Source organism: Vulpes lagopus, chromosome 8 (assembly GCF_018345385.1).
Source record: "Vulpes lagopus strain Blue_001 chromosome 8, ASM1834538v1, whole genome shotgun sequence".
Classification (NCBI taxonomy): Eukaryota; Metazoa; Chordata; class Mammalia; order Carnivora; family Canidae; genus Vulpes; species Vulpes lagopus.
In genome coordinates, this window is record NC_054831.1 from 41479753 (window position 1) to 41503563 (window position 23811).

The 23811-nt window shown below is 34.8% G+C and overlaps 1 protein-coding gene across 13 annotated transcripts in view; it reads right to left on the reverse strand.

Annotated features, from left to right (window-relative positions):
* Positions 1 to 23811, reverse strand: part of KATNAL1 (katanin catalytic subunit A1 like 1) — a 77477-nt gene that overhangs the window by 31574 nt on the left and 22092 nt on the right. For all 13 annotated transcript variants that reach the window (XM_041767789.1, XM_041767795.1, XM_041767788.1 and 10 more), the window contains 2 exons: positions 21777 to 21937; positions 1954 to 2122 (listed from right to left, as the gene is read on the reverse strand). In XM_041767789.1, coding sequence (XP_041623723.1) covers positions 1954 to 2122; positions 21777 to 21937 — 330 coding nt within the window. The remainder of the gene's footprint in view (positions 1 to 1953; positions 2123 to 21776; positions 21938 to 23811) is intronic.

A 23811-nucleotide genomic window follows, 5' to 3' on the forward strand; every position in this document is an offset into this window, starting at 1 on the left:
TGTGTCCAGAGTGACTCAAAAACCATCTTTTATCTTCAAACAACTGTAGAGTTCTTTTTTTTTTTTTAATAAAGGGCTTACTTTCCAGTGACATTCTGAGTACTTACATGTCAATGAAAGAATAAGATTTAGAAAATTATTTGGAAATTTTTAAGAGACAATTTGCAATCTCCAGAAGAATCTGACATTCAACAAATGCCGCCTCATTGCTTTGTTCTTTGCTTAAAAATCACATTTAAAAATCAACATTTATTTAATTGTTCTCGGACTCCTTTCAAATCTAATCCCATTTTTAATCTAGTTAGGTACGGATAACTACATAATATGAAAAAATCCTAAAATAAAGAGGAAAAAGATCTGTGACTTCACAGATTCCATTCCAAGCTCCATGCTTTGACTCTATGACCTTGGGTTAAGGCCTCGGCTCTCTACCTCAGTTTCTTCATTTACAAGATGAGTACCTACTTCATGGGATTGTTTCCTGAATTACTGTCCAATCACTGGAAATGGTGCCTAGCAGGGAGGCATCCAGTAAGCCATGACTAAGGTTATTCTCTTGTGTTAATGTGAAATGAAGGTAAAGACTGAAAGTTCCCCACCTAGTTCTAAAAGTTTACCTAAAAGCTCCTAGCAGAGCAAGAGTTGGACTTCAGCCCCTACTTTATGTTCTAAAATGCAAACCAAAATTAGCCAACAAAAGTGAAAAACAAGGGAAGCAAAGATGACACATAAGACAGAGATTTTTAAGTATCCATTCAGGTGGTTTTTGATAATGAGGGAAAACCAGCAGGGGTAAGTAAGTAGTGCCTCCTCACGAATCCCAAAAAGGATCAGAGATAGAATCACTTACTGTTCTATGGTATAATAGTTCTGACAAAAAACAAATAGAATCTATCTTTGAATCTATATATCATGAATAGAAATACTAAAAAAAACAAAAAAAAACAAAAAAAAAGTTTTATTCAAACCACAGATTAAATATGCACAAGGCCTGGGAAAGTTGTTTGTGCAGAGGCCTTATCTACTGATTGAAATTATACATCATAAAAATAATTCAAACATAGCATCTTATTTTGAAGGATAACAACTTGCTATTAAGTGAGAAGTTATATTTTTTCTTTTCTGTTTTTTTTTTTAAGATTTTATTTATTTATTCATGAGAGACAGAGAAAGGCAGAGACATAGGCAGAGAAAGAAGCAGGCTCCTCCCCTCCTCCCTCTTCTGCCAAAGGCAGATGCTCAACTACTAAGCCACCCAGGTGCCCCTGAAGTTATATTTTCATTGTATGTATCACAGCATCAACATGAGAACATATCCTGAATCTCTAGCTAGAGGAATTTAAAACTTCTTGGTGGCAATCCAATAATCATCATCATTCATGCCTGATGTCACAATGGAAACAGGAAATGGCATCACTAAAATTAAGGCTAAAAATGTGTCAGGTCATCCTGGCTGGCTCCCTACTCTGTAAGATTACCTCCAATCCATCTTAAGGGCAGGACAGAATTTCCACCTAGTACTATGTTCATTCACCCAACAATTTCCCAGATAAAGTAAATATACACAGTGAACTCCAACCAAGGAAAATTCATTAAGAGAAAAAAAAAATCCACATCCTTATAAGTCTTTCCCCTACAACTATTTTCATTTATTGTTCATTTTAATTTAGAATACATGTTAAAATATATTTTAAGTTTTAAAACTTTATTTTGAATATTTCTTCCACTATCCATCTTACTAAAAATCTCTGTGTGTTCTTTTTTAGTATACTTCTAAGGTCATTAACATTGCAGAATGGTCTTCAAAATGCAAAGACTGCTTAGGTTTTTGAATCAGACTGTTTTACTTATCTCTTCCACATCAAAACCGAGGTACCCTGAAAAGCCAAAAAAATTATAATATACACCAAAAGTCATGGGCTTCAAGGGAATGAGTTACAAAGAGAGTCTTGCCTTATCATCTCTTCCTCTTGCTCTATAATCCTTGTCTCTACTTGTAGAGGGTTTTTCACCCTTTGATATAGGATGTGCTCGGCCTACAGGTCCCCGGGCTCCTACTCCTGGCATTTCTTTCCTCAGAGGTCTTACTTCTCGATTGGGACGCCTTATCTGAGGTGGAGCTCTGGTAAGAAAAAATTAAAATGAAAATTAATCAAAGGCAAAAGTATTTCAAACTACTTCAGTCAATAAAACTATTAAATCAAGAAGCCCCAAATCTCAATTGTCCCCCTTTTGCCAATTCATGGTTACCACAATTAGGTCGGTTTTTAAAAGTGCTTTTCATTTAAAAAAAAAAAAAAAAAAAAGGTGCTTCTCTGTAAAGATATATCAGCTGACACAATTTTTAAACACATAAATATGTGTAACAGCAATTATTTTGTCAAAAAATAACTTAATCACCAATAGAGGGCAATACAGACTATTTCCATCTAATAATAGTGTAATGGAAAGCCAATTACTTTATTTATTACTGTCCTAAGCCAAAACTAAGTAACTTTTAAAAAAGTAAAGCATTTGAAACTAATATATTAAATGTCAATTACACACTTCGATTTCTTACAAAAGCATTAAAAGTTGAAAGGACAGGAATTCAAAATATGTCTGTTTGCACAGTTGACTAATTTACTGACAATCAAGATGATTTCCTCTGCTTCTATACTAGAAAAATCCAACATTTCATTCATCAAATTATAAGTGGTAGGGCTAAACAATGAAATCTTTTTATATACAGATTAATTTATGTGTGAAAACGTTATTCATGCTTTGAAGGTGCCAAAGGAAAAAAATCAAATTATACAGGCTCCCACATGTGAATTAAGAACTTTGATAACTATATATGATGAAGGATGTTAACTAGACCTGTGGTGATCATTTCACAATACATAAAAATACTGAATCATTACGTTTGTATACCTGAAGCTAATATAATGTTGAATGCCAAGTATACCTCAATTTTAAGAGTTTTGATAAATATGTAAACATAACAATACACACAAATGGCACATTTTATTTCATGTAACACGAAACATGTCAATTGGAAAATTCTGAGATTTTAACCTAGCACAGTATTTAGTGTCTCTCTTTAGGTGCTGGGGGACACTATCCACTCTGTGCCTAATCTCTTAATTCTCTTCCTTGGACTGTCTGTGCCTCTGTTTTCCTATCTTTTCTCTCTCTACCACTCTGCCTTTATATTTGTATATATGGGTAGTCCGTTTTTTACCCATTTGCCATTCTTATTATTATCCCTTTCCAACTTCATGCTTTTAATTCATCTAATTCATCATGGGCTTTCTCTTCCTGACATCAGAACTGACATATGTATATAACTTAGAACCTAGCAAAACAAGACAAAAAGCCAAGAAGGATGCAAACTTGAGGCAACAAAGGCAAAACACTGTTGACATACTTCAGGTCTAACAGAGCATCTTCAGACTGTTAGAATTAGACCACCTCATGGAACTGCTAAGGATAAGAGAAGCTGGTGAAAACTGGACATCTATTAGGTTATTACCTACTGACATAGGAATCCTTGGAGTTCAGTCCAGCTAAACAAGTATTTATTGATCACCTACTAGGAGATATACAGCTACTAGTATGCTAGGCCCTGGAAGAAGAAAGAAATCACAGAAAGTAACTGGAAAATAGCATATAGTACAATGGCTATGAGGCATTTTCAAATATAAAGATATAATTGTGGTATTGGTTCTAGTGCATGATTAGTCTTGAGCATCTGCCAATAAATTAAAAATGTGATGAGACTGATCAAAAACTAAAAATGTCACACTCTCTACTCCTGGAGTTTCTTTGCCACCACTACTCTGACGAAATTTCGTTCTGTTTTGGTGAAGGAGTAGAAAGTAGTAGAGCAGAACTTTACTTTTATTTTTATATGCTTGTGTGTGCATAAATGTCTTTCCTGAATCAGACCCAAGAGTAAGGCCAAAGACAATAAAATGAGAGCAACAATCTCTTCCCCACAGAACAGATGTCAAGTTTACCCTTCTGTTAGCAGCTGCGCCTGTTATTCAAATAGTCCATCATTGTTTGTGAGCCTGCTTTTTAGATGCACAGCCGGCCTGAAGCTTTTGCTCCCAAACAGAAAGCCTGTCCCTTACAGCTGCATGCCAGGCTGCTCGTCAGCTGCTGAGCATGCCCTACCAGCCCTCATTGCTTAGACTGACTGAATGGTAGTGAATCTTGAAACACTTCTACCTTCTCAGTTTGTGCCTTCCCCACCTCGGCTTGCTATTTAACAGTTGCTTAGGAATCCTGCTGTAGTCCACTTTGCACACGCATCCAGCTCAGGAAAGCTGTGTTGGGAGAAGAATTATTTCAAAGCTCTTACACAGGCTGCATTCCAAATGCTTGTTGCTGCTGACCTTGTCCTGCCACTCAAGGTTCTGATGGGCTCACAAATGGTCTGAATGAAACTGCTCGGGAAGCCAGATGTGCCGTGTGTGGCAAGTTGCACATCTCATTGAAAGTGTGCCTGTGCTGTGAGTCTTCAGTTCCATCTCACTGCAGTTTGATTTTACATTTGTAACAGACTCTGTCGGCTTCCCAAAGGACATCCTTGATTCTGTTCTGTACTTCCTCCACTAGCGCATCACTGCACAATGTCATGCTTCAATTTCAGGACTCAGTGACAGCTTCCAGGCTGTGTAAAAAATGTCTCAAGGCATCTTTCACTGGCCTCTTTTTAAAAAGAGACTTCAGTAGGGTTACACAGCATCATCAACTTCTGCCCTAGTGGTCAAAGAAAAGATGACACTGTACTAGCTTATAGTATTCCAAATGTAGATAACTGGAGATCTGCAGATAAAAGACTAGATGGTCTACACTCTGTTCATTTCTACTATATTTATTTCCCTCTAAAAATGGGAAAAATGTGCCTTTTTCTATCACATGCAAATAAGCCTAATTCCCCCCAAAATCCAGTATTTCCTTTCTAAGCCATATTACCTATCAATATTATATGTAAATGTTATCAACATTGCTTATTCTAGCAAACACCTGAAAACAACCCAATGTCCAATATCAGAACAGATACATAAATCATTATATATTCACATACTGGATACAATATACACGTGACCATGAATTATAACCACATGCAACAACAACAGATAAATCTCAGGACCGTTATGTTAAAAAGTAAATTCAAAGGACACACAGAGTGAGCAACATAGGATTTCATTTGGGGTACAAATATATGGACTAAAAGAGAGGCAAGGCAACAATAAATCCCAGGTTCAGTACAGTGTCTTACTCTGAAGGAGAGGGAGGGGGATAGGATGCAAAAGAGCTTATGGGCATCTTCAAAGGTAATAGTACAGTTCTTTATCTTAAATTCCCTGGTGGGTACATGGAAGCTATTGTATTGTGACCCCTAATGCCTTGCATAAATTTCAATTATTCATATCACCTACTCAGTAGTTAATAAAACTTTAAATGTGATTATACTACAACAACACAAGGTAAAATATCTGAGCACCTAAAAAGTGAAATTACAGAGTTGCTACAAAGTTATTGGCATGTTCCAGAAGTACACATATCCTAGTGACAAAGGCTCAGAGTTCACATTCTTAATTGACCTACTAGATTTCTATCTGGCAAGTCTCCATAAAATATCAGGCAACAGAAAGAAAATGGTCTGAATTATAGCACCACCCTTCCCTGGTTCCAAAAGTCAAAGGGAAAGAGACTTTTTTCAAAAAGGCCCTTCATTCTACACCGTATTAAGAAACATGGTCTAAAATACTAACACAATTTTCTCCAATTGTTATATAGGCTCCTTCTTGATTCCTATCGATTGAGCTCTATTTCTTCTAGCATTCTGCTTAATAATTATTCTAATTTTTTTGTTCATACATTGTTAGAATTCTGATGTAAGTAATTTAGAACAGGTTCTAGATTTGCCCAAGAACATAAGCCAGATTGCTCAAAGTTAACGTCTGGAAAAGAAAGAAAAATAATCTTATTTTGCTATTATATTAATCTAAATAACTCCAGAATTAAGTAAACAGGAAAATATCTCTTTCCCTATCTAATAAAAAAAATAAGAAATATAACTTCCAAGTAGTTCATAATGATATTTTTGATATAAAAACTAGGAGTCAATATACGAGACTTCTGAGTCCAAGAGAAATAGTTAAGAAATCAGGAGGCAAAAAACAAAGCTCAAATAGAAATTAGAGGACCTATGATTTGAAGTTAGACATTAATGATTAAGAATTTTAATGTTCAGTCTCATCAAATACATGACTGCTATTTTTCAAATCAGTAAATAGTTATTTACCTAATAAGTACAGGAACTATGCTGGATGTTATATTGACATAAAAACATTGCAAACACAAGTCCTACCTTCACAGAGAAACAGTATGGTGAGCTGAAGTCAGCATTAGACTTAGAATCCTAAAACCTGGGTTTCTTTTTACTCCCAGGTCCACCAGTTACTGATTATATGAGCATATCACTTAACATCTGTAAGCCTCACATTCTTCCTAAGTGGGGATAATAATTATAAATCTATTTTTCATTGATATTAACATATGTTCAGCAAAATGTCCATATATCACACAACTCAATAAATTTTAATATTATATAACCACCAGTAGATGAAGATAACATTTCCCAACATCCCAGAAAGTTTTTTCATGGTTCCTCTTTAGTTAGTATCAGCCAGTGAGGTAAGCACTATTCTGACTTATTATCATAGATTAGGATTGCCTATTTCAGTTTCAGAGAAATGAATCCTACAGTACATACTTTGTGTTTGTTTCTTTTTTTCAACATTACCTATGAAATTCATCCATGTTCCTGCATGTAGCATGAGTTTATCTTTCTTCAATGTTGTGTGGTATTCTATTATGTAAATATAATTTTAACTTACTTATTCTACTATTTTTTTTAATTTTTTATTTATTTATGATAGTCACACACAGAGAGAGAGAGAGGGGCAGAGACACAGGCAGAGGGAGAAGCAGGCTCCATGCACCAGGAACCCGACGTGGGATTCGATCCAGGGTCTCCCGGATAGTGCCCTGGGCCAAAGGCAGGCGCCAAACCGCTGCGCCACCCAGGGATCCCTACTTATTCTACTATTGATGAGCATTTGAGCTGTTTTCCATTTGAGGTTATTATTTAAGCTTCCATGAATATGGGAATTATGTTCATGGTAAATATAAGCATTCATTTCTTTGGGGTATGTACCCAGGAATAGAATATTGGATCACAGGGTATATGTAAGATTAGCATTAGTAAATATAACCAATAACCAAAAGGTTTTCCAAAGTGGTGATGCCATTTTATATTCACATCAACAATGTATAAGAATACCAGTTGATCCATCCTAGCCATTCTGGTGGGGGTGTAATGGTATCTCATTGTGGCTTTACTTTGCCTTTTCTGAAGGACTATGGATTGGGCACCTTTTCAACAATATGCTTATTGGCCACGTAAACATGATCTTGTGCAGAGTAACTATTCCAGTCTTTAGTCTACTTTTTTTTTTCGATCAGTTGTCTGACTTTTACTTATTGACTGTCATACTTTATATATTCTAGATAGAAGTCCTTTGTCAGATATACACAATGCAAATATCTTTTAGTATATGGCTTGTCTTTTCACTCTCTTAATGGTGTGTCTTCTTACAAAGAAAAGTTCATAGTTTTAGAATTCTGATTTATCAATCTTTTGTCTCTAATACTTTAGTGTCCAGTTTAATAAATCCTTGCTACGCCTAGATCATGATAATATCTTTCCATGTTTTCTTCTGGAAGCATATTCTTACTACCTTTTACATTTTTGGTAACGATCTATTTCAATTTAATTTTTCTATAGGTAGGAAGGGTCAAGATTCCCCTCCCATAAATATTCAATTAACCCAGAAGCATTTAGTGACAAGACTCACCTTTCCCTACTGAATTGCAGTGACATCTCCTACATAAGTCAAGTGACTTCACAAAAGTTAACCTTTAATGATAAGTTCCAGTTCCAAAAAGAATTTTAGAAATTTTAGTTGTTTGTGCTATCAGATTAAAAACAAATATTTTATTATGATATATTCAGGAGTCTGTTTAAAATATTAGTTTTTTCAATAACTATCTGAAATCTTAATGAATGCAAGACAATATATATGCTATATAATATGAAAGTCCACATTAAGTCTTCCCTCATTATCTAACAAATTAATCACATCCAGAAATACATTGAATACTGTAAGTCATGCTGATATGAGTTGTTTTGTATCTGCAAGGGTAATTTTTGTGCTCTTCAGAAGCTTTCTTTGATTTTTAAAATATTCAACTTATTAAAGTAAAAAATGCAAAAATTCAGTTATTCCTTAAAGCTTTTAGATTCAGCTTATAAATCTTTTCCTATGTATAAGAGTGGCAGACTTTGGAAGTCATTTTTGAGATGCTTCTGAATAAATGTTTTGTCCCACTTCCACCTGGTTAATTAAATTCTACCAAAATTTTTCACCTACATTTACAAATGTAATATACTTTATTTCCTTCTTAGTTCCTCAACTGTCTTACTCAATAAAGCATAATAATTTACATATAAATACTTTCATAAATCTAGTAAATTAGACTTACAAGCCTAAACTTCTCCTAATGTTCCCCAAAGTCCTTAACATAAATTATGTTAAAAAAAAGACACAGATATCCCGTTATTCCTTAATACATGTTTTACGTTGGAATTGCATGCTTATCACTCTCACTAGCCATAACAAATATGCACATATTCCTTAACAGAAAAATATTATTTCTGTGGCTTTGATTCTGTGAGACATTTCTATTCTTAATTTTAAATCTTCCTGGAGTTGAAAGATGCTTAGCCACTACAGAAGACAATTATCATCCACGTTAACAAAGGTAACATTTAACCAGAAATGTCAGCTAGTATAAGACTTGGAGCTATAGATATTCTCACACCAAACATTATACAAACCCAGTTTATATCATAGGGGTTTCTTTCTTAACATTTTGACATTATCCACAGATAGCCAGGATAGTAACGAAATTTTTGTCACCAATTTTGATGGGACACACTCACTAATCTTATTTAAAGCTGCTATACCAGTCATCAAAAGCTGGGGAAGAGGGGATGATTACATCACTAATTCATTAGTCTAATGGTAGAATTCCACCACTATCAGGAAGGTAATTACTCAATTGTAATTTGCTCTTCTTTATCTAAAAAGATAGATAAGCCTTGTGTTTTCCATGTAACTCTAAAGACCTTTAAACTTGAAAAACTTAAAATATTTATTTATTTACTTACTTAATTTGGCATTCTTACAAGGAGGGTATAAGGGCTACACAACTTCTACAGATATTAAAATAATATCAGTTGGACTTTAGATATCTCACAGTTCTAACTTTTAGTCAAGTTCTAAGATTGTTCTTCTTTTTAAAATGTGCAGACACAAAAAACAAATGAGATAGCCCCTGCATCCAAGCAGCTTAAAATTTAGCTAAATAGATATCCATATTTTAAGAATTATATTGGATATCCCTTTTTCCCACACATAAATCCGATGTGTGATGTCCCTCTAATAGGACCTTAGAATGATGAAAACCTTGAAGAGACATTCTTAACTTTACCACAAACGAACCATCAGAAGTTAAAAAAAAAAAAAAAAGATAAAACTCCCAATAACTTCTGATAATAGAATCATCAATTATAGAGTATTAAAAGATGTTTAAAATGGTTTTTAAAGGCATGAAGAATTTTAAACAAAAAAAACCACAGGTCTTAAGTAGTGTAAGTAAAAATAAATCCACACTTAGATTAAGTCATCACAAAAACTGTTTAACATAAAAGACAAAAACAAAATCAGGAGGACAATGGGAAACAAAAAACAAGTTATCTACAGTTAGAATAATGACATCATCCAGAAAACAAAAATAATACTATTACTAATGTCATCTTCAAAACACAGAGAATAAATAACTGCCAATCTGGTGTTCTATACTAAACTATCATTTAAAAGTGACAGGGAAATAATGATATTTTGAGACAAAAATTGAGGGCTTACCCTCAACTGAGATGTGTGTAAGAACTACTAAAGGATATACTTCAGCAAAGAAGAAACTGCATCTAAAAAGAGTGAAATGCAAGGAATGATGAACAAAACAATTAGTAAACACATAGATAAATCTAAGTATCTTACTCATCCATTCAACAAATATTTATTGAATGCCTACACTGTGCTGAGCACTACTCCTGGTGTTGAGGGTACAGCAGTGGAAAAGTCAAAGGACCTGATCTTATAAAGCTTCCAATATAGTAGAGATTATAAACAACAGACACAGGCTATATATCAGGTAGCAGTAAGTACTATGAAGAAAAATAGAGCAGAGTAAGAGGACAGAGTGATGACAAGTGAGGCGGTAAAATTATTTTTTAATTTCTTGAGTACAGTTGACAACATAATATTACATTAGTTTCAAGGGTACAACATAGTGATTCAACATCTATACACATTATGGGGTGCTCACAAGTATAGCTTCCATCTGTCACCATACAAAGCTGTTACAATACCATTGATTATATTCCCTATGCTTGGGGTACCGGGGTGGCTCAGTGCTTGAGCATCTGCCTTTGGCTCAGGTCATAATCCCAGGGTTCTGAGATCAAGTCCCACATCAGGCTCCCTGTGGGGAACCTGTATCTCTCATGAATAAGTAAAATCTTAAAAAAAATATATTCCCTAGGCTTTACATTTCATTCTCATGACTTACTCACTCTATAAATGGAAGCCTATACCTCTAACTGCCCTTCCACCATCTTGCCCATCCCCCCAGGGGATAAATATTATAAATAAGGTGGTCAGGGTAAGACCTTCTAGGTGACATCTGAACAAAGACCTAAATAAGGTGAGGACATTAGTCATCTAAATATCCAGTGGGACTGGGGTGAAGGCTAGAGGAATGGGTGATGAAAACCACAAATATTTCTTGAGCACATTCTGTGTGCCTGGCTGTTCTTTGCACTTTGCTTGTATCCAATCATACAGCTCTCAAAATAACCCCACGAGGTAACTGCAGCATTGATCCCCAATTTACAGAGGAGGAAAATGAGGGAAAGACTGAATGACTTGTCCTCACAGACACTAAGTGACAGAGTTAGGATGAACTCTCAAAGCCTCGCTAATTATCAAGTTCCTAGCATAGCAAACAACCTTCCTAAAATCTGAGCTCCTAAAGGGCAGAAATCTTCCTTCCTCCTGTTCTTTGTATCCATACTACCTAGCACACAGCGGGTGCTGGGTATGTTGAGCAGAACTGAATAAAGAGCAGAGGGATGAGGACTAGTGAACAAAAGGTGGCTATAAGAGAAAGAGAAGAGGCCACAATTAAAAAAGAAAAAAGGAAGAAGAAAAGGAGAATACTGTAATGTCACAGAAGCCCTAAAGAAGAAAGTTCCAAGAAAGAAAGATGGTAAACATTATCAAATATTATAAAAGTTAAATACAGTGAGTCTTGAGAATATGCATTCCATTATTCAAACAAGAAGTGATCTTCAAGAATTCAGTCCCAATACCGCAATGATGGAGATCCAAGATTTCCAGTTATCAGGAAAGCACAGCCGTGAAAGGCATTACAGGTACACTACACATGACAGCAGTTTGCCAAAGGAGCAAAGAGGGGGACTGACAGTAGCTCAAATGCAGCAAGGCAAAGATTCTTTTCCAATAAAAATTTAAAAGTAATGTGTTAGGAGTTTGTTCTGACTTACCACTATCTTGTTCCCATTCCTTAGTTTATCTCTAATGAATTAAAATTTCTATCTTTCAGTTGTCTTTTCTGTAACATAAAAAAAGGTAGAAATACCAAGTTTTTAGGCACTTATTGAATAAATATCTAGAATTCCAAAATAAAGATTTCAAATGAGTTCCACAAAATAAAACAAATGCTCCTGAGAAAAAACTTACACAAAAATAAAATAATATAGCCAAATGAAATGACTCTCCACTCCTAGGATGCTTTTGATGAGAATTTAGACCCTGGAAAACATCTGCTCCTTCTGTCTTCACTCTCAGATGATCTTGCTTGCTTTTTATCCCTCATTGAAATAACCAGAAAAGAACTTCCCCAAATTCTACATCCATGCTCCTGTAACTACAGGCCTTCCCTTCAGTTACTCTGACTCAGTTGCACTTGTACACTAGATCCCATCTCCCCTTGTCCACCCCATTACCCTGCCCCTGATTTAGTTCCCTCCATTCCTGGTATCACCGGTCTCCCCCTCCCCTACAGCTTTCTCACCAGCCTACAAACATCTTGCTAGTCCCCTCCTCTCTTAAACAACAAATCCTGACTCTATATCTTCCCCCAACTACCACTTAATTTCTCTGCTCCCCTCGTCAGCAAGATTCAGTGAAGAATTATATATACTACTCATTGGGGATCCCTGGGTGGTGCAGCGGTTTGGCGCCTGCCTTTGGCCCAGGGCGCGATCCTGGAGACCCGGGATCGAATCCCACATCGGGCTCCCAGCGCATGGAGCCTGCTTCTCCCTCTGCCTGTGTCTCTGCCTCTCTCTCTCTCTCTCTCTCTCTGTGATTATCATAAATAAATAAAAATTAAAAAAAAATTTATATACTACTCATTGTTTTCCATTCTTCTCTGCCCATTCTCTGAACCAACTCCATTATTTGCTACCATTCCACAAAAACTATTCATCAATGAGCTCCATGCTGCTAAATCCAGTAAAATTTTCAATTCCTTACCTTACCTTACTTTACCTACATGCAGAATTAGATGAAGTTATTTAACAGAATCATTAAACCTCAATTTCTTCTTGAAAGATGATAATAAAAGGATCTATTTTAGAAGATGATTGTGAGAATTAAGAAATAAAGCATGTAAAGAGTTTGTTAGCACAGTACCTGATTCACAATTAGGAATTCCACAAATGTCAGTTACTGTGGTTAATCAACACTGCTAGCTGCATTCTACCCACAGTCTAAAAATAAGTCCACTCCGTCCTCCAGAAATATAATTTGGGAAGAGAATAGGACTCTAGAATGTTTTTTTAAAATGAGTATAATCTCAACCTGCAAATCATTAGACAAATAATCTATTCCACATATGACACATGACATTAAATTTTCCTTCTTAAAATTTCTCACCTGATGATTCATAAATAACTAAACACTAATCCCATCTCTCTTAAGTTCTGCTTCTCATTTCCAACTCCTATTAAACAGCATGATCTAAAAATTTCATCACCTACTCCAATTTTTCTCTCAATTCTCTGTATTTCATTAATCATCAAATCCTGTCCATTCTACTTCACTAATGGCTCTCACACTCACTTTACAAGACCATATGCTTAAAAAGGCAAGGACTGTGTCTGTTTCTGAATCCCCCCATATCCCCAGCATAGTACCAGCATGTGACACAGTACTTGGCATGTAATAGGTGCCAGCATCTTAGCTCAAGCTTTCCAGGATGCCTGGGTTATTTTCTCTTATTGGTTTCTGGAGGCCAAGATCTGTGGAGGTGTCCCTCAGCTTTATACTTTCCACAAGGCCAAAGATCATGCCTAGCATATGACAAATGTTCATAAAATAAATGTTGGATATATCGATGATATAGTATGTTTCTTCCTAGGACTTCAAAATGATTTTACAAAACAATCTCATCATAATATACATTTTACGAGGAAACAATGAGGCAAGGAGAAGGGAACTTAACTTGGAGGACTACTCAATTAGTGGTGGAACTGTTAAAAACAAAAACACACACACAAAACTTGCTCTCCTGCCTCATAATCCCAGAAAAATAACTGAACGAGAGTCTGGATGAAATGCCTATAAAGATGAGATAATAGTCTATGCTCTATGGGTACTCAACATTGCCTTTACTTGATCTTTTCCCACTGCAAATTGAGATTTAAAACACTGGCAGTAACTTAATCTATTGGGGTACCCAAAGAAACAAAGCAACAACTTTATACCAAGTCAGTAAGAATTTCCTCAAAGAGGAATAACACAAACTGGATAAAAAACAATCTTACTATTTCTATGTACACAGAAACATATTGTGTCATTTTCTTTGGTTCCAGATGAAACAACATTGGAAGGCCTATTAGAGTTCTATTTTACCTATACAGAATAAACCAATGATTAATTTCAGGCTTGTGGATCCTATTCTTACTGCCATCTATCCCAAAAGCTGTAACTTAAAAAGCCCTAAAACATTCAATAGTTTACTGAATGTATGCTATACAAAATATTGCTCCAATGCAGAAAATCTGTTCCATTGCTTCAGATCTCACCTGGAGAGACCATTTTCAAATAGTCTCATTAAAGAGAATGCATTTAATAAACTTACATGGAAATTCTTGTAAGTAATTTAATTAATACAAAAATACCCTTTAACTTATGACACTAAGAATGATCGGGAGGCTTCATCTCTCTGGAGTTTAGTTCTAATATTGCCACTCTCCCTCATCATAAACTGTTTGTAGCTCAATTTCCCCACGTTTAAGGCAATGAATTTAACTCATTTTCAAAGATTGTTTTGATTTTTCCAAGCAGCTGCTGGTGATTTAAAACAAGATCCTGATTAAATTCAGCAGACACATGACTTTTAAGGTGTAACTTGAACAATGTGGCAAACCAGAGCTGGAAACCACAAGATACAGATTACCTTGGTGTGCAGAAACATGGATAGAGAAGTTTTATGCTAAAATTCCATTAAGTAAAAAGGACAGACCCACAAGCAGGGTTACCAGATTAGTAACTAATGCCAAATACATCAGATGCATCCCAGAAACACTTTATAAAAAACAAGGTAAATTATATTTTCCTACTGACTCATATTGTAATTTCAGTGTGGTATTCCCACAGAAAAAAAATTAACTATATGTAAAATACCAATATTTATTTCATTAAGTATTTTCAGCTTCTTTATTCTCTTACAACCTCTAATAAGAATTTAATCAAATAGATAATAGATCTATATATGCATTAGGATATATAGATGTATATTAAAGCCTACAGATACCACTGAATATCTGTAAAAAAAAAAAAAAAAACACAATAAAGTGGATATAAATAAGTTGAGAAGATTTGAGTTCAAATCCTGTTCTGGCACTCACTTATTCAGATGACTTTGAGAAAGTAACAAACTCTGTGAGCTTCAATTTCCTCAGCTGTAAATAGGGTTCATAATAAGAAGTTAGCAATAGTAATATGGGCAAACAATAATAGTAGCTATTTCATGGGATTATTGTAGGTTTAAATAAGATAATGCTTATAAAACATATAGTAAGTGACCAATAATTAGTCGTCATCCCTTCTTTAATAATGATCACAAACTTCACAAGACTTGGACATAAAAAAATGATTATCTTCTCTGCCAGTTATTCAAAATATTTCAGAAAACAAAGGATTTATGTAGAATGATCATTCTCTTTTTATCTGAAAAAAAAATGGTATTACTTTATTCCAGAGTTGACCATTCATTTTAATAACTGATTTAATTTAATATTATTAAATTTAATAATTTAATTTAATAATTGATTTTAATAATTGATTATTGTCTTAGACATTAAACTCTTCCAATTAATTCCATGAGGTAGAAATTCCCATCTTACAGATAACGAAACTAACATTTGGAGAGATTAAATAACTCACTCAAGGTCTGAAAGCAAGTAAGTTGCAAGAAAAGAATTCAAATTCAGATCTCATGGACTTAAGTCAAGTGTCTTCCCATTACCACAAGACTATCTAAGGAATATAATAACCATTACTCACTATCTCTAGACGGAAATTTCATTACATTTTGTTTTATGTGATCTGTAGAAGAAACCAAATTGTAAAAGGAGAAAAACATAGAACTCTAACCTCCCAGGGTACTGGGTGGCCCAGTTGGTTAAGTGTCTACCTTCAGCTCAGGTCATGATCCCAGGGTCCTTGGATAGAGCCCTGCGGCAGTCTCCCTGTTCAGTGGGGAGTCTGTTTCTACCCTCCCCCCGCCTCCCTTTCATACTCTCTCAAATAAATAAATAAAATCTTTAAAAATAAATAAATAAATAAAAACTCTAACCTCTCAAAACTTTCAAATCTAAACTTATAAACTTAATATTATTTATTATTAGCCCATGAATACTCAAATATTATACAGAATTCCTTCACTAGTAGAATCTTGTGAAGTTGTTGGTATTTTTCTATTGTTGGTGATGACACACATGGGAATAAGAATCTTTTTCTCCCCCCAGACAGTATAGAGTCATGGATTTGCTTTTTATTCTGATCCATACAGGAAAAAACACATTATCTACAATGGCTACATATAGGGAAAAATTCTTTTAATATGTTGAAAGGAGGTTCAGAGAAATACATTCTGGTCCATTCATCTGTCACTTTCATTAAAAGTAAGGATTAAAACACAAGCATAAAAATAAGATCTGCATTATGGGGAGTTAAGGGAGGACAAATAAAAGGAAATAATGAGCTAATACTTCTCTAATAGGTTTTCAGGTAAGTGTTCATCAATGGGCAAATGCCAGCCACACTTTTTTATTCGTTTGAGCCACAAATATTAGAGTTAATATCTGTAGCCAATGCTACATCATGGTGCTCTAGCAATTCAAAACAGGTATTCTCTATACTGTAAATTATTCCCAGGACTAAGTGACTTCACTGGCAAATTCTACCAAACATTTAAAGTACAGTTAACATGAATCTTCATACTCTTTCAAAAAATCAAAAAGAGGGGACACTTCCAAATTCATTCTATAAGGGAGCATTACTCTGATATTAAAGCCTGATAAGGATACTACAAGAAAACTATAGACCAATATCCCTAAGGAATACAAAAATTCTTTTTTTAATATTTATTTATTTAACAGATAGAGCACACATACAAGCAGAGAAAGGAGCAGGCAAAGGGAGAGTGAGAAGCAGACTCCCCACTGAGCAAGGAGCCTGATGTGGGGCTTGATCCCAGGACCCTGGGATCATGACCTAAGTGGAAGGCAGACACTTAACCCGCTGAGCCACCCAGGTACCCCAGAAATACAAAAAGTCTTAATAAAGTATTAGCAAAATATTCCATTGAATATGAATTCAACAATATACTGAGAAGATTATACACCATGACCAAACAGGATTTATACCTGGGACATCAGAATGGTTCAACATACACAAATCAACAAATGTGACACAATGCATTAACAGAATGAAAAATAAAAATCATACGAACATCTCAATGGATGCAAAAAACAAAAAAAGGCACTTGACAAAATATGACAGTCTTTCATTATTTAAAAAACAAAATTTCCACAAATTGGGTATAGAAGGAACATACCTCAACATAATAAAGGCCATATATAATTAAGCCCACAACTAACATCATACTTCAAAGTGAAAATGGAAAGCTTCTGCTTTAAGATCAGGAATAAGACAAGGGTGCCCACTGTCTTTATTCTTACTCAGTACTAGAAGTACTAGCTAGCACAATTAGGCAAAACCAAAAAATAAAAGGCATTGAAATCAGAAATGAAGATGCAAAAGTTGTCATTATTTGCAGATGATATGATCTTATACATAAAAAGCCCTAGAGACTCAACCAAAAGTCTCTTAGAACTAATCAACAAACTCAGTAAAATTGCAGGATATAAAATCAACTTACAGAAATCAGTTGAGTTTCTATACACTAACAAGGAAATATCTGAAAGAAAGACAACAATCCCATTTACAATAGCATCAAAAACAATGAAATATGTAGGAAAACATTTAACTAAAGAAGTGAAAGATCTGCACAATGAAAACTACAAAACTTTAATGAGAGAAATTGGAGAGAACACAGATGCAAAGATATCCCAAGTTCATGGATCAGAAGATTAATATTGTTGAAATGTCTATACTACCCAAAGCCATCTAAACATTCAACCTAACTATCCCTATCAAAATTCCAACTGCATTCTTCACAGAAATAGAAAAAAAAAAAAAACTCTAAAATTTGTATGGAACTACAAAAAAATACCAAATAGCCAAAGCAATCATAAGAACACAGCCAGAGGCATCACACTTCCTGATTTCAATCTATAATACAAAGCTTTAGTAATTAAAACAGTACAGTACTGGCATAAAAATACACATGGACACCAATGGAACAAAACAGAGAGTGCAGAAATAAACCCCTGCATTTATGGTCAACTGATATTTGACAAGAGAGCCAAGAATACTCAGTGGGCAAAGATTAATCTTTTCAACAAAGAGCGTTTAGAAAATTGGATAACCACAAGCAGAAAAATAAAATTGGGCCCCTATCTTAACACCAGTCACAAAAATGAACTGGATTTGATTTAAAAGACTTAAACATAAGGCCTGATATCATAAGACTTCTAGAAAAACATAGGAAGAAACACCTTGACATTCGTGTTGGCAATGATATGTTGGATATGACATCAAAAGCACAAGCAACAAAAGCAAATATCAAACGAGTCTACATCAAAACAAAAAGCTTCTGCATAGCAAAAAAACAATCAAAAATGAAAAGACAACCTCCTGAACGGGAAAAAATATTTGCAAACCATATATTAGATAAGGGGTTAATATCCAAAATATATAAAGAATTCATACAACTCAACAACAACAAAATCTAATTTAAAAATGTGCAGAGGAACCAAATGATAATTTTCTAAAAGAAACATCTAGAGTTGCCTGGGTAGTTCAGTGGTTGAGTGCCTGCCTTTGGCTCAGGGCATGATCCCAGAGTCCTGAGATCGAGTCCTGCATCAAGCTCCCTGCATGGAGCCTGCTTCTCCTTTCTCTGCCTGTGTCTCTGCCTCTGTGTGTGTGTGTGTGTGTGTGTCACATGAATAAATAAATAAAATATTTTTAAAGAAAGAAAGAAAGAAAGATCCAAAATGGCCCCCAGGTACAGAAAAAAAAACTCTCAACATTACTAATCATCAGGAAAATTCAAATCAAAACCACTATTAGATTGCACCTCACACCTGTTGAATGGCTATCATCAAGAAGATGAGGAAAGTGTTGGCAAGAATATAGAAAGAAAAAAAAAGAATATAGAAATAAGAGAGGCCTGTTCACTGTTAATGGGAATGCAAATTGGTTCAGACACTATGGAAAACAGTATGGAGGTTCCCCAAAAAATTAAAAATAGGGATGCCTGAGTGGCTCAGTAGTTAAGCACCTGCCTTCATTCAGGGCATGATCCCAGAGTTCTGGGATCAAGTCCTGCATTGGGCTCCCTGTAGGGAGCCTGCTTCTCCCTCTGCATATGTCTCTGCCTCTCTCTGTATCTCATGAATAAGTAAATACAATCTTTTTTAAAAAATTGGGATGCCTGGGTGGCTCAGCGGTTGGGCACCTGTCTTTGGCTCAAGTTGTGATCCCAAGATCCAGGATCGAGTCCCGCATCGGGCTCCCTGCAAGGAGCCTGTTTCTCCCTCTGCCTATGTCCCTGCCTCTCTCTCTCTCTGTGTCTCTCATGAATAAATAAATTGTAAAATAAATCTTTTTAAAAAAAATTAAAAACAGAACTACTAAATGATCTATCGATTCCCCTGCTAGGTATATACCCAAAGGAAATGAAAAACATGATATGGAAGAGATGCATGCACTCCCATGTTCACTGCAGCATTATGTGCAAAGCCAAGATATGGAAACAATCTAAATATCTGTCAATAGATGAATGAATAAAGAGGTGAAATATATGTATATGAAATATATATATATATTCATACACACACACACACATATATAATGGAATATTGTTCAGCCATAAAAAAGAAGGAAATCCTGCCATCTGCAACAAGGATGGACTTTCAGGGCATTATGCTAAGTCACACAGAGAAAGACAAATCCTATATGATCTCATTAATATGTGAAATCTAAAAAAAACCAAAATTGTAACAATAGAGAGTTAAATACCAGGGGCTGAGAAGAATTGGGAAGATGTTTAAGGGTATAAAGTTGCAGCTAGTAGATAATTAAATCCTGGAAATCTAATGCACAGCATAAAGATAATATACAACAATACTGTATTATAACTTTCAAAGGTACTAAGAAACTAGATCTTAATTGTTCCCACCAAAAAGAAGAAAAGAATGAATGAATGAATGAATGAATGAAAGAAAGAAAGAAAGAAAGAAAGAAAGGAATAATTACATGACATGATGGAGGTGTTAACTAATGCTACCATGGTAATCAAACTGTCACAAATCTATATATAGATTATCTCAAATCAATACATTGCACACCTTAACTGACATAATGTTATATGTCAACTATATCTAAATGAAGTTATTGTCAGCTTTTAGCTATAAACTAGACGTATATTTCTGAATTAATGACTTTCAGGAAAAAACTAAGGTACATACACAAAATTTTCAAGTTCTGATAAATCAAAATGCCATTATTTCTTTTTCTTAGTATTTAGTGTGAAACTTCCATGGTAACAACTCTATGACTCCTGAAATGTTGCCTTTTGAGAAGATAATGGTTACCTTAACGCAAATCACCTGAAAGTGGTTATATCTACGAAAAGAGCTATATTGTTGTAGACCTCAGAAAAGAATCATCTAGTGTTTTTATAATAGGAATCATAAAATTATCTGTAACTCAGTGGAAAAAACCCTGAAGGAATAAATTAACCACTTTTCACAGTTCTTTAAATGCTCTTAGAAAATTTCAAGAGATCAACAAGTTAAACACATGATCACAGCTATTGACTAAAGGCAAAATTATTTACTATGATGCAACACTCTGGCCACAATACCACTTCACAATCAAGGGGACTGAAAGCCAGAGAGACCTCAACTCAGATCCTGGTTCAACTAGCCTAACTTCTAGGTCAGGATCGCTCAGGCCTCAGTTTCCTCCCTTATAAAAGTAATGGAATTATTCATTCAATGTAGGTTGAATGCCTACTATGTGCCAAACACTGTATTAGCAGTAAAATTTTGTTATTTGTAATGTGTTTTGAGAAAATAAAAACATGGCCCCTGACCTAGCAAAATTCCTCATTTTGTGAAGAAACGCAACAAGGTAACTGCTATGAACAAACTGCTGTGTTTGGGCACACTGAGAAAGGCTGCAGAGAGAAAATACAGTTGAGCTGAGAGTCCAAAAATGAACATGAGTTGCTCAGATGGGAATGATGGGAATCCTGAGGAAAGAACAGATCATGCAAAGACAAAAAGACAAGAAAGAACAAGAGACAAGTTTAATGTAGGTGATGCATAGGCTGCACATCAGAGAGATAAACTTAGAGCTTTATATGCCACATTAGGGAATCCGACCTTTAACTTTTGGAATAAGGTTCCTTCTACAGTATGACTGTAGAATACAAAATGCTAAGGTTCCTTCTACAGTATGACTCTGGAAAGTGGTTGTAAGCCCAACTAGATGAATCCAATTTCTCCACCATTTCATCTAAAGTTAAAATCTTTTAAAGCAGAAAGTTTTAAAGCAAAAAAGCCATACAAGTTTTGACGCTGATAGAAAATCTTAAAGACCTCACTTAACTGATAAATTTTAGGACTAGCAGATTTCTATTGCTATGATTTATAGTAACATTCTAAAAGATATATGACAAATGATTTACTTCTATATCAAACTAAACTCTGTAAACCTGTAGGTGTGAAAACTGTAAACAAGTATTAAATTTATATACTCCCTCAAATTTTTCATACTTCATTCAAATAGAGCTTCACTCTCTTCACTCTGAATACCAATTAACTATAAAAGTACCTAAAGAGAATATAAAGTCCCATTTACCTGTGTTCTGCAGGTACAGGGGGTGGCCAAACAGCAGGATCTCTAAATGGTTCATCTTGACAGGACACAGGGAAATCTGGGGGCTTGTCCATTTTAAAACTCTCCAAAGTGCTAACAATATTTTTAACTTGTTCATATTCTTCCAATAATTCCTGCCGAACCTTAAAAGAAAATAACCTTATGCTGGAAACTGTTTAAAGTTTATACGAATGGCAAATAACAAATTGGTATATAAAGCAAGTTTTCTAGCAGTGCCTGCGTGGCGCCATAGGCTGAGCATCCCATTCGTGGTTTCAGCTCAGGTCCTGATCTCAGGGCCATAAGCAGGAGCCCTATGTCGGGCTTGTGGTCAATAGGGAGTCTGCTTGAGATTCTCTCTCTCCCTCTCCCTCTGCCTCTGCCCACCTGGCTTGTGCTAAGTCTTAAATTAAAAATAATAATAATAATAATAATAATGTACATTTTCTCAAAGTATGCAAAGTGAGTCATTAAAACTATTTTTTTTTTTTTGAGTCATTAAAACATTAAAAGACAAAGTACTGGGGCAGCCCAGGTGGCTCAGCGGTTTAGCACAGCCTTCAGCCCAGGGCTTGATCCTGGAAACCTAGGATCGAGTCCCGTGTCAGGCTCCCTGCATGGAGCATGCTTCTCCCTCTGCCTGTGTCTCTGCCTCTCTCTCTTTCCTCTCTGTGTATTCTCATGAATAAATAAATAAAATCTTTAAAAAAAAAAAATACTATTTAAAGTAATTTAGGAGGGCGGGAACTAGATTGAAAAAATACATTACATACCTTTTTTTAGGGGAAGTAGTTAATATATTTTCATAATGAACTAATTTCTACCAATGAATGTGATGATCATTAATGTATTTAAAACAAGTTCAGTAACAAGTTAACCATTCACAGATATCTAAAATGTTATGCTAAACCCTTTTAACATATTTGTAAATAGCTTTCAGAAAATTACCAGCCAAAATTTTCACCAGAATTTTCTACTTCTCATATCACTAAGTATGAAATGCCTGTCATGAGCATCTGAAAATCTGAAGTGGCAGATTACTAAGGTTTACCCACTTCCAATTTTTATTTAAATTCTCCTTCACCTAAAATCTGAATTTTTCTGGACTTAAATTCTTCCAGTTGCTGAATAAAGTTCACTTTGAGTTCAAAGGCAAGATTTTTCCCATATTTAAAAAACTTCACTGAGGGGCACCTGGGTGACTCAGTGGTTAAGCATCTGCCTTTGGCTCAGGTCAAGATCTTGGGGTCCTGGGATTAAGTCCCACATCGGGCTCCCTAGAGGGAGTCTGCTTCTCCCTCCTGCCTATGTCTCTGCCTCTCTCTGTGTGTGTCTCTCATGGATAAATAAATAAAATCTTAAAAATAAAATAAAAAATAAAAAACCTCACTGAGTACCTACTATATAGAAATCCTTGTTTTTAAACTTTGAGATCAAACTAATTTTAAAGGCAAACAGATAACAGATTGAAAATTACATTTATAAATTCACTTTAACAATTTTAATTTGTTTTTAACCAGAAAGCACACTTTATTGTAAAGCAGAGACAAGAAAAACTTAGGTAAAATTCAACTGCTAATATATGCAATTACATACTTGGAGAAATGAAATTATAGAACCTACTAAAAATAAACATAGTAGAAATATCTGAATACAAATGGTCACTATTTAACACAATTAAGAAATTGTCAAAAATATTTCCATGCTAGATTAATAAACCACTCTTGCCTATGGCTAGTATACAATATAGAAAAACACAACTAAAAATTCAACTTGAGTGAAAGCAAGTATATTGTCCTCACTCAACATAATTTGGTAATGCTTAAGTCAGAAAATAAGCCAAATTTACCCTGAAAACTTAAGTGAAACATCAATTTCTGACATGGAAAAATTAAAAGAAACACTTGAAAGGCATTAGTACATTAAATGGAAACTTCAAAGAAATGCTTCACTTTGTACTTTTAATTTTAAAAGGATTTTAAGTTTTAATAAGTGGGGAAATTCTAATTCATATTTT